Source organism: Micropterus dolomieu, linkage group LG18, assembly GCF_021292245.1.
Source record: "Micropterus dolomieu isolate WLL.071019.BEF.003 ecotype Adirondacks linkage group LG18, ASM2129224v1, whole genome shotgun sequence".
NCBI classification, from domain to species: Eukaryota; Metazoa; Chordata; class Actinopteri; order Centrarchiformes; family Centrarchidae; genus Micropterus; species Micropterus dolomieu.
In genome coordinates, this window is record NC_060167.1 from 7,989,978 (window position 1) to 8,005,407 (window position 15,430).

A 15,430-nucleotide genomic window follows, 5' to 3' on the forward strand; every position below is an offset into this window, starting at 1 on the left:
GAATCACTGCACACACACACACTGTTGTACTCAGTGTTGCACAAGCTCCTTTTAACCAGCTTCACCTGGAGGGCGTGTGACTTGGCAGGTTTAACTCCACAATTCCCACTCGCCTTTGTGCAGGTGCCCTGATAAGCCAGTAGGAGTGGCTAGCGCAGCAATACAGACGTGATCCCTCACTTGCTTCCAACCAGGATAAACTGATAATCACGTTAGTTGTAAAAAATGGACCACGTTGGAGCTGAAAAATTTGATTTTTACACTCCAATTACAAATTTTCAATTGGACCAGCAATTAAAGCTCATGTCAAAAATGTCATACGGTTGAAAACACTATATACTGGATCTTAAGAAAACACACAAATCGAGTAAATGTGGTGTTTGTATGCGTTTTTGTATTCATGTTCCTGTCACTTGAATTTGCTCTAGTTATCTGCAGTATAGTTTTTTTTCCTAAATGAGACATTGTGTCGTGCAGATGTCTTTGGGTTTTCACAATTAATGCTGAATTTAAGAAAACACAAAGGTTACACGTTAAATGTTGGCAAAACAGTAAAATTGTTGTCGACTTTGGCAAAAAACATTGTGTCTATCAGTTTCTTTAACAGCCACTACATTATTATTTGTACTTAATGTGTAATTCGGACTCAACTTATGCTTAAAGCAGAGATGTCAAGAGGAGATTCTGAGGATTCGTATGGGAGGCCAATCCAGGCATATTTTAAATTGATCAGTACAGGCCAAATTTAAACTTTTCTCATCCCTAGTTTATGTGTATAACATATTAATCATTTTAGTGGTGCCTACATTGTCCATTTTAATAAAGTTTTTTGAGATTATTAAAAAAGAGGATAGTTGCTAATTGTTGATGGGATCCAATGTACTTAAATTACAAAAGTTCTTCACTGGTTTGGAGCTGGATCAGAAAGGTTCAGAGTAGTGAAGCTCTAGTGTAGCTCAACCAAAATAAATCCAAACAGCAAAGTGAGTTACAGTGCATAGACAATGGTTACAGTGCAGAGACAGCTGGTTAGTGCAGTAAAGTCTACATAACAACTGCAGTTGAAAAATAAGATCTAAAAATGATACGATTAGTGAGATTCAAAGTGAGGTGGTAAAAGACCAAAACCAAAGGTTGTTACAGTGCATAGACAGAGGTTACAGTGTGGTTATTGAGTAAGGTTAATAAAAACTACTACATATAAAATGTGAAAATAAAACAAAATACAATGGTGTTTGTTAAAAGTTGCAATTGCATTTTTGATCATCTAGTGGACATTAGTGATAGGCAGTCGTTTCATCTCAGTCAACATTTTAACGGTGTTAATGTGTCATTTTCATATCAAACATGGTTTTAAAAGAAAGTCTGAATTATGAGTCAAGTTTGCAGTTCAGAGATTTAACTTTTCAGTGCTAAGCTGACGTTTATGGCGTGTCTTTTTTAGGCAGCATCAGCTTCTTAGCCAACTAACTATAGAAGCTATTTAGTTAGCCAGTTCATATTGGCTCTGTTTTTGGTAAAATAGCTTGCTGGTTAGCTAGCAGTGTGTTTGAAATAATACTTCAACATTTTGGTATATACTGTACGTTTATTTGCTTTCTTTTCGAGAAATCTCAATAACGATCTCATGTGTTAAGTACAGAGCTAGAGTCAGGGCATGGTTAGCCTAGCTTAGCATAAAGACTAAAAGCAGGGGGAAACAGCTTTCTTGGCTCGGTCTAAAAACTCTAAACAAAACACACCTACTAATATCTCTAAAGCTCACTGTTGTTTTTGTAGTGATCACAATACATGTCTACCACATTCACAGGCACGCCGCAGCGTTTGCGGCTATATAAGCCTCTCCTGAAACTCCTCAGATCTGCAGACCAACTTTCTCTGATAGTAAAGATGTCAATTTGGAGACTTGCCAGACAAGACAAGAACTTCTCACCCCTGAGAAGATGCAGGTCTTGTCAAGACAATGAAGTCACAGCAAGATGTTAAAGAACCATATACCTCATCTTTGATTGGTTGCACACAGAGAAGAGACTGAACACACGCACACTTACTTTCCTCTCACCCAACATGTGGTCTGAGATAAAGAATAAAGTTTGCCAGATGCCCATCATAAAAGATGAAGGGACATCCTTAAGAGGAACTAACTATGCTTTCTTTTCAGCCAGGTCTGAATCAAGGATAATCAGCTGAATAAGAAATCCAGCTAACCTTTCTCAACACATGTTGTCGTGATGTTCACATCAGCTTAAATTTTTGTTTGACATGATGAGCAAGTTATTAATTCACAGAATTAACCTCTTGTTTACCGTGTTACACTGCCATCTACTGAACTGTGGACAGAAATCTCTGTAACCATCGGCATAATGAATCTGTGTAATATTGTACATCTTATACCATATTACGTAGAGCAAAATCGTGTTAACACTTATTAGTAGGGTTAAAATTTATGTGGCAGTTAAGAGTCTCAAGAACATTGGTTGAATGATCGGTTAGGTTTTGGTTAAACTGTGTTTTCCTGGAAAATTATGATATTTTCATGTTTTGGATCAGGATTGATTGACCATAGCGATTTTGGAAGTACGTGAATTTTGCGCGTACAACTTGAATTAAAATCACTAGAGTCCGGAAACTGGAAAGGACCACGTTGGTCCCCACCACGTGTCACTTTTAGACAAAGTAACATAGGTTTCAGCGCAAAAACACTCCTCTACGCCCCCAAAACATCTCCTGCTAGTTAACAAAAAGGTCTTTACCGTCACCTCAGCTTAGGCTGAACCGCAATACTCTTACGTTTCTTTCTTTAGACGTCTTTCTTTAAGTTTCTTTTGTGCCTCTTCTAAAGTCAGCGCAGAATTTAACCATTTTCTCTACAAGCCCTTGAACGCATCAGTATTAAACAGAAGAGTTGTGTCATTACTTTGTTTTGTACCATGTAGTCTCACGAGTTTTAGCACGCCATTTCTTGTGTCAGCCTAGCTGAAGAAGTCAGTGTAGTCAGAGATATGTTATTCAACAAAGCAAACATGTCACACAGGAGAACCGCGTGTTCTCTCGCCAGAACCGCAGTTGCCCCTGAGCCACCGTAGCTCAGCCAACTTCCTGCTCCGTGTTCTAACGCGACAAAGGTTTGGTAAAGGTAAAACTGCTGGACACATTGCTTGCAAGGAGATCACATACTTCACTATTGCTAATAAGATCAGGTTATTTAATTATAATATTTGACCTATTCATCTGTTGTGTTTGTTTTCTTTATTATTCCTTCATTTAATCATTTATTAGGTATTTAGCTATAAATAAAAAGTTTTATTTAAAAAAATAAAAAATAAATAAATAATCAGTAAGAAGTTGTCTTTCCTTTGAAGCAGAAGACAAGGTCAATCAAAATAATTAATTTCCTTCAGAAGAGATTGATCAAATTAATAACTGAGTTGGAGCAGAGTATCCACCCACTTAGTACTTCTGTGCAGTGTCTCCGGTTAAATCACAAGATGGCAGATAGAGTTGTTTTGGGCTGTACAGGCATGATGGACCCAACTTGCAACCTAACACTGATGACTTCAGGAAGCTCCACACAGTCACTGTCTGCACGAACTGTTTCACATGAATTAGTTCCAGCGTGTAACCATATGCAAATTGGCAAACCACAAATTGGCACTCCCCCCCCCCTCTCTGTGTTAAAGTAATGTTATAGTAAACATGTTAATTAGTGAGCTTTAGAGACATTTGTAGGTGTTTGGTTGTTTTTGTTGTCCCTTTGGACAGAGCCAGGCTAGCTGTTTCCCCTCTGTTTCCAGTCTTTATGCTAAGCTAGGCTGAAATCATCTTGATTCCAGCTCACATGAATGACAGACATGAGTGGTGTCGACCTTTTCATATAGAGTTAACTGAGCTTACTCTGAACAAGCTCATTGCCATATAAATACCATATCATGTGTTTCAAGCTTTTAATCTAGTCAGGCCCAGACATTTGAATCAGTTTCATTTCAAATTATTTAAGCATTTTCTTGTGAATAAAAAATAAATAAAAACACTGGTTGTGATTTCAAGTTCTACTTTTTCCATCTTGTTCAATTCTGGACTCATTAAAACCTTCATTATGCAATATATCTTAAATAATGACTGAATCAAATCACTTGTTTGTTGTTACAGCAGTTTTCCCCCCCTCATAGTGTTTAACGTTTTCAGATGTTTCTTTTTAAAATCAGTGTGAGATTAAAACATCAATTTACTTCTGTGATTTATCTCTGTAACTACCCTAAAAGCTGTACCTCTCCTCAGTGTATGTAGTGATGATGATCACAGGCTTCTTAGATTTACTGCTTGCACCTTTACATTTTGACTGCACCTCTGAAACAATCGCTCCTGATTGGACAACTTTGGTGTTTTCTGCTTTAACTAAAGGTTCTGATTGGACAACCTTAGCACTTTCTGCCTCAAGCGGATCCTTGGATTTGGGCAGGATAACACTTCCTGTTTTAACAGGGTGCTGTGATTGGCTGCTTACCCTGAAGGGGCTGTTGGGGATGCTGACTCCTCCCCAGGTGACGGCCACAGTGTGTTTGAGAGGGGAGGTGGGTGTGTAGGAGCAGGAGTACACCCCGTCACTTTTACTCCTCACCTTCACCTCCACAGGAAGTCCATCTGCGTCCTGACAAACAAACAGAGCGTTAAGAAGGTGGTAAAAGCTTCCTGACATGGAAACAAAAGTCCAAACATGTAGCTGCATGCCACTGTTTGTTTGGAGGTGGCAGTTATATTATTCATCTTTTAACGCAAACAACATTCTTAGACTCAAGCTTTTTAAATGCAAGGATAAGTTGCTTTTCAAAGTAAACTGAAAATCCTTTAAGCTCACAACATTCCTTGGGTAACTTAGCTAGCTTACCGACATGCCCATATGAACAATGTTCCTCCCATTAATACTCGTAAGATATTTGTAAAGTGATTCTAATGTAAGTGACTGGGGATAAAGTCCACTCTAATGTTATATAAAAATTAATTCAGCTTAAGCTAATATGAGGCTTCAACAGTCCCAGTTAAATAACCTAACTCTTACAAAGTTACAGTCTCCTGCTTTGTGTTACGTCCCTCTGCCGTGGCTCAACAACAGAACACAAAGGCTCTTAACGTTGGGTAATGAACATAACACTAAATGCCCTATGAATTAATTCATCCGCAGACACACACACACACACACACACACACACGATGCTACGAGCATCATTGAACACATTCATGGAATTTGAAATTAAACCTTTGTTAGGCTCCATCCACAGTATTCCGATGTTTGTTTCAAAACCAATACGATCTCCGTCCACACCAGCGTTTTAGCACATCAAGTGGCCGTTCAGTGTTTTCAAACCTTTCTGTTTTAGCCTGGACGGGAGGTGCATACGTAGCAAAAGGTCTCGGTTTTAAAGTAAGCAGTAGTGTGGATGGGGCTTTAGTTTCAAAAGAGGTGTGTGGGTGTCTGAATTTGAGAGTGAGAGGTGTCTTACCTGAGCGGTGATCCTCAGAGGTCCTATCCCAGCATCCTTAGCGTTAACAGTGAACTCAGCCGGTTGGTTGACCAGGCAGCCGGTCTTCTCAAGCCCCGGCCCAAAAGCCTGAACCTAAAACCACAAAACCAGAAGTAATTATTAGAGACGTACCGATCAGTACTCTATTCTACTGTGTTTTATCCCCGTCTGTGTCTGTGTGCGTGTGTATAAAATGATTTGATTGTCTGTAATTTGCCAGCGTGCAAACTAAGCTCTTAATTAGCTCTTATTATCATTAGCAAAGATCATTGTACAAAACATTCAGGTAGCAGCTGCTCATTTTTAACCAGCTCTGACTTTCGTTTTCACTGGTAAAAATGAAAGTGGCAACAGGTCACATCATATATTGTTGTTAATTCTGTGGTTAATTTCATGGCACGTGAAAATTAAACTGTTAATTTACAATCAGAGTGGATTGAGTGTTTCTGTAGTTCCAACTAACAACTCGAACAGAGTGATGCACCTACTGTCCAGTGATTGTGCCATGTCAACTTCACGAGTCGCATTATCCCAGTTAATCTTTCTTAGATATGTATCAATAATTTCAGCTTCTAAATGTTTTAGTTTTGAACCAGGACCTTAAGTATTAAGATCAAGTAGCTCTTAAATTGGTGTCAGATTATGACACTTATATAGAGTCCAATCCAATGACAATATTTATAAGTACTTACCAACTAATTATTTTCAGCTGGTGGGGTCGTGGGGTTTAGTATCTTACTGACCTTATCTGGGTTACTGGCGTTGTTGTCAGGGATGATATGGGCCATGAAGGGGCTGTGCTCAATGTCCTCCTCATCGCAGGTCACGTGGACGGCGTATTCTCCGGCCTCTGTCGGCCAGTAACGGACATCACATGAGCCGTCGTTCTTGTCCTCGCACTCGATTTTAGCCTGTGAAGGTCCCTCGATGGCAAAACCTGAAGACACAGCAGGTCAGATTAGACTGAACATGAAGTACAGTTTGGGTTTGACAACATTTAGTTCAATCTGATTTTATGATTTAAAAACACCCAAAGAAATCATAATGTATCAATAAAATGAATGGGTGCTTACAGACACAAACAATGTGCTGCTTTCAGATACGTTTCCAGTCAAATGTCTTAAACTTTAAGACAACTAACCTGCTTTAGTTTATGGTCTTTTAAGTTCATAAGAATCGTAACATGAAAATTTATAATGGCACATTTCAAAACCTGAAAATGAGATGAGCAGAAGAAGATATGAAATACTGATTAAACAAACAGGCTAAGTGAGGGACAACCAAGTAACAGCTGCTATTTATTGACTTTCACACCTTTTTTCCTTCTGCTATTTGATCCCAAATACATAAATATTGATAAACCAAAAAAAAAAAAAAAAAAAAAAACACCTGGTGAAAAAAGTGAAATCAGGGACTCACCCAGCACTCCGACATCAGTGCCGACGGACTCCACTACAAAGGCGGCAGGTTTACCCACAATGCCTCCCTCAAGGCCAGGACCCCAGGCTCTGATCTGCTGAGGCCCCGCCTCCCGACCCACCACCACTTCGAACGGACTAAAAAAAAAAAAAAAAAAAAAAAAAGAAAAAAAGAAAGCAAGAGAGCAGAACTGTCAAAATTAGTAAAAATCACACAATCCACTGCTTTGTGGCTGCTGCTGCAACAAATCTATGAAAAACAGCATGTGTCTTTCTATGTGTGCGCGTGCGTGTGTCTTTCTCTGTGTGTGCGCAATGGCAAACAGCATGAGATCACTCGTGAGGTTGTCAACACACACACACACCTCAACAACCTCAGTGCCTCACAGAACTGTAATCCAACCTTCAGCAGTTACTGGCTGCAAGTGTGGGTTTGTGTGTTCTTCCTCAGTGTGTTCAGATGGAAACTAGCTTCACGGCAAATAAAACTGTCTGTTGGGATTTACTGCCTTCATTACGCATGTCCGCGCACGCTGGATGTATAAAATTGAACGTGACGTGAGAATGTGCGGGCTGTGCCGCAAACTTTTGTCTGGCACGGTCAATAACTGAATAAACAGTACTGAAACACACAAAATGTTTGTGAGCGTTTCCACTCCAGTTACTGTGCTATTAGAATATCATATTATAATTCATGTAGAAACAGTGGATCACTTAACAAATCTGAGGTAGATCATTCAAAACAATTATGACTAAAAACAATTCAATAAATTAAGTAAAATCTTTTATTATTATTTTTGTGATTCCAATGAATTATATGAAACATTTATTGAACATTTGTTTTATTGTTATTGAGGAAAATTATATTGCAATAATCATCATTATTGTTTTATTGCCCAGCCCTAAATCAAGGGCAACTGGCCTTGGTTGAACACACTTGAAAACGTTTCGCCTCTTATCCAAGAGGTTTTATACATGAGGCCTGTCGAGTTTGAAGCACATGTAGTCACGGTTCACTCTGTTGTATATGGTTTGTTTCATTTAATTAAGTACAGGTATTTCCTTTATATGTAAATCTTCTGATTCATGTCTTGTTTGTCCAAGTTTGGCAACTCATCAGTGTGTCTTGCCCCCCCAATAATCCCATAGTTCTCTTCTCATCTGGCTGACGGATCAGAAATTTGGGGAACTCCCTAATACTTGCCCAACAAAACACTCAATCCGCTCTACAGAGAAGTGACAAAGAGAACACGAGGGCCAGACTAAAACACTTCATTCCTCTGCGGATTTAACCATTCAGATCAGATGAGGTAATTCTTTGAAAAGCACGCACACAAAACACACAGAGAACAGCTCACCTCTTCGGGATGTGCTGACCCCCCCAGGTGATGGAGACTGTGTATTTCCCAGGACTGTTGGGATAATACTCAAAGGAGAACACACCATCTTGACTGGAGATCTGCTTCACCGGCTCCTCGATGCCCTCTGAACACACACGCGATTAGAAATTAAATCCGAGTCAAAAGAACATTCTGGAAAATATTCCAGGGTCACATGCCAGACAGGGTTAGCTAAGCTCGAGTCCACAGCCATGCTAACAGCACCGTGAGAGTGTGCTCTGAGGTAAATGCTAACATCAACATGCTCGCACTGTCAATGGTAACATGCTGATGTAAAGAGATATGTTAATTCCATATTCACTATCTTGGTTTAGCATGTTAACATATGCAAATTCATGATAAACACAAAGTAATGTCATTAATGTAGCATTTATTTGGTCATAATACAAAGAATTGGCCCAATAAAAAATTTACCCCAACGATGGCACTAAAAGAAAAGCCACAGTGATCGTTTATCCTGAGGGGGACTTGAAGGCGTGAAGCAGATTTAATAGAAACAGACATTGCCTTCCCTACAGCTGCGTGACTCTGTATCGCCCTCCCTCGGTCTTGGTCTCGACTTGGTCTCAGCCCCTAAAAGTCTTGGTCTTGTCTCGGTCTCAATAAACTCTAGTCCTGGTGTTGAGTTGGTCTCGGTTCGGGCGGTCTTGACTACAACACTAGCTAAACCTACAGCTCCCATGAATCAATGTGACTTTGAATGAGGTTTTCTTTATTCAGTGAACTGTACTCACTGGGTCCTTTGACGACCACCTTCAGGTCTCCACTGCCGGCGTTTCTGGTGTCGATCTTGAAGTCACCGACTTGTTTCACCCTCATCCCTGAAGGCTGGAGACCACGACCCGTCGCCCTGCACGCCCCGGGCATGCAGGCTGGACCAGCCGGAGAGAAAACACACATTCAGGCATGATGACACGTATTATGGTGTGTTCAAGTGGGGTCGTGATTAGCATGTTTATGAGTCCATTTGAACAATTTACTGATGCTGAGAAGTTGAAACGACTCACCAGGCCCCACATCGACATTAAAGGGGCTCTTGGGGATCCCCACCCCTCCGAAGGTGACGTTAACTGCGTACGGGCCGGCCTGGGTGGGCCTGTAGGTGCAGCGATAAACGCCGTCGCCCTTATCCTCCATCATCACGTCCACACTGTTCTGGCGGCCCTGAGGGTCTCTGATCATGGCAGTCACATCTCCAGTGCCGGCTCCTGCAGGGAAGACATAAAGAAGAGGAAACTTTAACAAGTCAGTCTTCAACTTCAGTCACTGCCTCTGGTAAAAGAGAAGAGTACAACTAAGTGGTGAACTCTAAAAACACATCCAATATTTAAAAGATGCTAACAAATTAGAAGCATGTAACTGTTTCACTGCTTCCTCTCAAAATTTTTAATTTGTAGGAGGAAGACTGTTTTTTTTCTTTCAAAAAACTACATAGCCTCACGGTATGTTAATTGCAACCAAATTAGTTTAAGTGAGCAATGCTTTAGCTGCTAGATGTTAGTCTCTCCAGTTTGGCATTTGTTCAGCACTATAAGCCGCACCTTACACATTTGATTTGAATTGGTGCAGTTATATTACTTCTTTAAATATTCTCTCCATCTCATCATTTTAATTGAAACGCTTGTGAATGATGCATTCAAGGATGCGTTTATTGTTTTAGTGCAAAGGGTGCCCTGAGGATTCCCACCGTCAGCCAAGAGAAATAGTGACGCATCGTGTTTGGAAATAGAGAAGTCATTATTCTAGTGGTATGCCATCAACCTGTGTGGTACAATATTAAATGCAACATGCACCAGCCGAGTAATGTAGCGTGTTGTCATTTGACGTGCATCAATTGACGCCCCACAGCACACAGTGAATCCAACATATACAGTAGACAAAAGAGTATTCAGTGTACAGCAGCCTGGAATGACAGACAAATGGCTGCTTTTCTGGAGAGTTGACTGTGGAAAATGGGACAGTGCCGATCCTGACCAATGCAACGCATTACTTACTACTGTGTAATATAGTGGATTACAATTTGAAATTCGATAATGACATTACAGTCATTACTAATCCCAGTAAGAATCCCATTTCTTAGGCATTTTCTGTCTTGCTGGACGTTTGATGGAGGGTTGATATGAGTTTGGTCTCTGAGATAAGTGGAGAAACTGGTCCAAATATGTCCAGGACATATTAGCTTGGAGTAGGGAGTGTATGGAGTTGGTTAGCCTCTTTCAAATGAGGATAAGTGCGACTCCCGGTAACCCCAAAGTTGTCTTAAATGTTGCATCTTCTTAGCTGCCTTGCTCATTAGCAGCTGGTAAAGCCTACATTAAGAAATGGCTGAAGTTAGAGGGTGTGTGAACCTTCCAGCTTCACTGTTAGATAAGGACTAAAGTTCTTGATGGTCAAAATACATCCAAACTGTAGGTAGGGCGTGGAGTTTTTAAGCTGGGCTGAGTCACTTAAGTTGTGTGTTTACATAGAAAACAATGTGCGTGGGTGTTTTGAAGAGCGTTATAAGCCACCTTTGTGTGCAAACTACAATCTGCAGCTTCTCTCTTATAGATGGTTGACAGCCTGTGATCGTGAGGTCACATCATTTGTCAGGCTGAGTGATGGGACATTTCCAGGCTAATTCAACCATTCACGCATCTGAGCTTGAAACACGTCGTTTGTGTCTGCGTGATTTCTCTGACCTGCAGTGAAGATGTCAAAGTAGGTGGGTTTGTTGGCAATGTTGCCCACGGGTTCGATTCCTAGGCCTTTGACCGTGACCTTTGATGCATCGCCCAGTGCCTTGTCCACATCCACCTCAAATGGACTTTTGGGAATCGGCTGACCTGCAAACAACACCGTCACCTAGGAAACAAAAACATCTATTATCCATCTGTAGGCAAACGAAGAGTTTGATATTTCAACAAAGATATTTTCTTCTTGTATTCCTTCCCATCAGCTTTCACTCATAAAACAGTTTTGTAACAGCAGTGTGACTTCTTGATCATGAGATATATAGTTTTCGCTGCGTATTGATGAAATGAAGGCTTTGAGTAATTACCTTTGAAATCTGGAGAAATTCTTTATTTTTGTATCAAACCAAAGAGAAATCACCAGAATCAAGACAACAGGAGTTTAATGTGGCTTTAATGTCCAGATCTTAAAGTTTCAAAGCAAAAATACATTCTGACCTTTCCCTTGCTTCATCTGAAGGAATCCCGACAGACGACAAACGACAGATTTCACTCAAATGCATTGAATTATTTTCTTCATCGTTACATGTTGAAGCTTACTTTGTGAGGTCCCATGACTTGAGGAATGTAGGTGACGCTGAACGTCTTCTTGCCATCATTAGGCTCCGCCTTCAGCTGATCAACACACACAGAAAGATTGTTCATCACATTTTGTACAAAATATAAAAATCACAGGAAGACGCTACTCTAATGATGTAGTGGATGAGAAAGAGGAAGGGGAGGATTTGGAGCGTACCTCCTCTCTGGTGCCGTCAGGATGATCCAGGTACACGGTGACCTGACCCTGACCAGCACTGAACGTGTCCACTGTGAACACAGCAGGACGCAACACCCTGTTCCCAGTCGGTTCAATACCTACACAAGAGTAAAATCAACAGATAGTCAGGTAAACAATTAGAATATTAACAGTCACTTTATAGACAGTTTCATCTTGCTGCATGCATTTAAATAAATTTATATCACCCTTAAATTAATACAGTTACTCACTGATTAGCTACGGATACAGATGGCTACAGAAAACACTGTTTAGACAGGCAAAAATAATTCTGTTGTCCGAAACAGAATCAAGTCCACTTTCTCAAAGAGTCCAAAATATGGTTCTCATCATGACCAGAGAGAGGGAAGCTTTTTTTCATATTTTTCCCATTTCATTATTCGTTCGGATTTAGTATTTCTCACTTTATCAAATTCTATCAGTAACTAGATCCATTCCATGCGGTGTACATAACTTTTTATGTTTTGTTTGGATGTATTCTCCACTTTAGTCTGTGTATGTGTGTTTAGTCCTCCATATGCTTTTGCAACATGTTCCTGATGAAACCGTCCAGTAGATTTCATCGTCCGTGTTGATGATCGCAAGGTCAATAGTCGAATTACATGTTAACAAAGTAATCTAAAAAGAATGTGCGCATGCATGTATTAGATTGGTGCCGATGGCGCTGCGTTTTGTTGCAGCTAAAGCTGAGCCAGGTAGGCCTGTTGGTCGTCATCCACGAGCCGCGTGCTAGCCAGCTTTCAATTTAACATAACATTTGTAACCATTTTAGCACAGACTGATATTATTAAACTGCAAACACAGGCCCCAACCCACTCTGCCCTCATGAATGATGTTATGCAGCGCAACAAATTCTACCAGACCTGGCAAACCTTTTTTAGACCATTTCAATAACGGTGAGCTTAACCTTCCCACAAACTAGCCTAATTTATACAAGAGTCACAAAAGCACAATTGACGTATTCAACATCCAATTAACTACCTCAACTTTGTTATTTTTTACCTTCATTATTTTCTTTTTTCTAATGAATCCTGTCTTAATACATTTCATGCTCTCTATATTTGAGCTGAATTTGCAATAGTTTAAAGCACTATTTTGTAATACTCCTTTTTTCCTTACACGTGTATGAGAACTTGTGAAAATGATTTGTTTTATTTCAGTTTACATGTTTTCTCTATAGTTGCATTAAAAATAATGTTTTCCTATTTCCAACTGTATATTCAACTTTAAACCCCCACCACCAAAAAAGTTTAGAAATGCACACACACACCCTCAGCCAGATTCAACATGAAAGGAAAGGAATAAATGCATCTTTTGGCCCAATTCTACTGTCAGACTGAACACGGCCTAAAGGAAGCTGAGCTACAAGCTGCTGTGAGAGTGTGTGAGTGTGAGTGCGTGCGTCCTACTGCCTCTGTAGTCATTTCCAGGTATTTCCTCCTCAGGGTTAAAGGATTGCTGAACTTACCAATCTCTATGTGTGCGTGTGCGTGTGTGCGTGCGCGTGGGCTTTTGTTCAGCCTAATAACTGCCCACTTCCTCACATTGTCAGACAGCAGTGTTTCCAGTGTTCCCATTAGCCAACACACACTGGGAGGAAAGGGTCACAGAAGCTCTTGTGTTATTCAATCGACCACAGGATGGCCTTTTCAAAAGAGTAACAAAAAAAAAAAAAAAAACTATGCAAAGGTAGGGGTGTGTGTGTGATAGTGTGAGTGAGTGAGTGAGTGAGTGAGAGAGCGTGTGTGAGAGCGTGTGCGAGTGTACCTGGTCCGTATGCGCGGGCCTTCTTAGGATTGAGTTTGGGTTTGAGTGGAGCTCCTGGCTTCAGTTTGGCTTTGGGGAACTGAGACAGGTAGGTCATCACCGACTGTTCGTCCACACTGGGATCAATGATCTCCTCTGGAGCGATCACCTGCACACACACACACACACAAATCTGTTACATACCGGAAAATCGCTAAAAGCAGATTTGGGCTGCCAGTGTGCGCTGGGTCTTCCCTGAAAACTCAGGTTGTTACCATGATGAATAGGATGAGAGATCAGAAATTTGTCTACCGTCAGAGATTCTGCCAAACGGTTATCTAGGCCTTTAATGATCTGAACTGCTTAATGAGAGCATTGGTGTTACAGGATTTTAAAAGACTTTAAATTTTAAGGTAATAGATAATCTGCTGCTGCAACAGTCTCTACTCTTCTGGTTTCAGATCTTCCACCAGATGTTGAATCTGGCTGCAGGGATTGTCTCCCATTCAGCCACGAGAGCATCAGTGAGGTGTAACACTGATGTTGGTGATCAGGTCTGGCTCAGTCCGTGTTCCTGTTCATTACAAAGGGTGTTTCATGAGGCAGAGGTCAGGGCTCTGTGCAGACCAGTCAAGTACTTCAACACTAAACTATGAAAAACATTTCTTTAAGGGTGGCTTTGTGCACGGGGACATTATGTAGAAAGAGCAAAGTAACTTCCTCAAACTGACACAAAGTTGGAACTCTGCGTCACACCCAAGCGGGAAACTTCTCGTCTGAGACGTGAACCCCAGCGCCGTTGAAAAAGCTTATTATTTGGAGTTGGCTGTTCACTTTCTCTGATGAGTATATTTAGTTTTAAGACTGTCATTTTAATAGGGCTGACAATTTTGTCTAGCAAACAACAGACAGGTGGATTAGAGATGCAACTAGCTAACCGAGCTAGCTAGCTCCACACACGGCCGTTAGCTCCACCGTCTCATGGTCACTTCCGGGCACTTCCTGGTTGCAAAAGTGCAACAAGGCGGCACGCTCTCAGCCAAACTCGAGCCTTCAAAACGGCAGACCACAAACCAACGGGTGACGTCACGATGACCAAGTCCACTTCTTCTATACAGTCTATGATCACACCGGTGTCATTTACAGTCGCCGCTGTTTTCTTTCTGCTCACATCATGTTCAACATTTCCCCCCCAACTCATTGTCCTTCACAGGCTCAAACACAAACGTTATAGCATCAAACCTTGACTAGAATGAGGTACTTTTCCAGCAAACAAAAAATGCCCTAAATTAACGTCATGGGTGTGACAGTGAAGTATGTTTTTTTTGGAGCAAACTTCCTGTGGGTGTCAGTGGACTGACAGGAAGCAGGGCATAACGCAATGTAGCCATGGCAGAAAAAGATCCAACTTAGATGTAATGAAATCAGAATCACTGCTGAGGTTGTTCTTTATACTGAACAAAAGTTTTTTTCTGAATAACAAAGACAAGCTCTAATACCTCCAGAAGAACTTTCATATTTGTTACAAGACTTTCATTTTGTTACATCAGTAATTATAATAAATGCCCCTTTCAGTTTGGAAATCTGTGGGTTGCATCCTATCGGCTTCAAATAAAAACATGTAAAAAACAAACTCCGGTTCAGTGAGTTTCTTCTGCTGTGAACAATTAGGAAACCAAACAAGATCTCTGTGAGAGGCTTCTGGAGACCTTTGACCTCTGGAGGAAAATCAGAGCATAGAAAATTCTGCAGGATGTGTGATTTTTGACAGATATGATATAGGCCTGACACCTAACGTATACATCATCCATGCAGCTGCTTTACCGTACAAGTCCCCGCA

General features: G+C 40.8%; 1 protein-coding gene across 3 annotated transcripts in view; it reads right to left on the bottom strand.

Annotated features, from left to right (window-relative positions):
• LOC123987575 (filamin-B) overlaps positions 1-15,430 on the bottom strand; it is a 71,573-nt gene that overhangs the window by 29,014 nt on the left and 27,129 nt on the right. For all 3 annotated transcript variants that reach the window (XM_046076582.1, XM_046076581.1, XM_046076580.1), the window contains exons 5-15: positions 13,612-13,759; positions 11,806-11,924; positions 11,610-11,684; positions 11,019-11,181; positions 9,345-9,545; positions 9,072-9,209; positions 8,296-8,422; positions 6,939-7,075; positions 6,263-6,456; positions 5,499-5,612; positions 4,505-4,648 (exon numbers count right to left, since the gene is read on the bottom strand). In XM_046076582.1, coding sequence (XP_045932538.1) covers positions 4,505-4,648; positions 5,499-5,612; positions 6,263-6,456; positions 6,939-7,075; positions 8,296-8,422; positions 9,072-9,209; positions 9,345-9,545; positions 11,019-11,181; positions 11,610-11,684; positions 11,806-11,924; positions 13,612-13,759 — 1,560 coding nt within the window. The remainder of the gene's footprint in view (positions 1-4,504; positions 4,649-5,498; positions 5,613-6,262; positions 6,457-6,938; positions 7,076-8,295; positions 8,423-9,071; positions 9,210-9,344; positions 9,546-11,018; positions 11,182-11,609; positions 11,685-11,805; positions 11,925-13,611; positions 13,760-15,430) is intronic.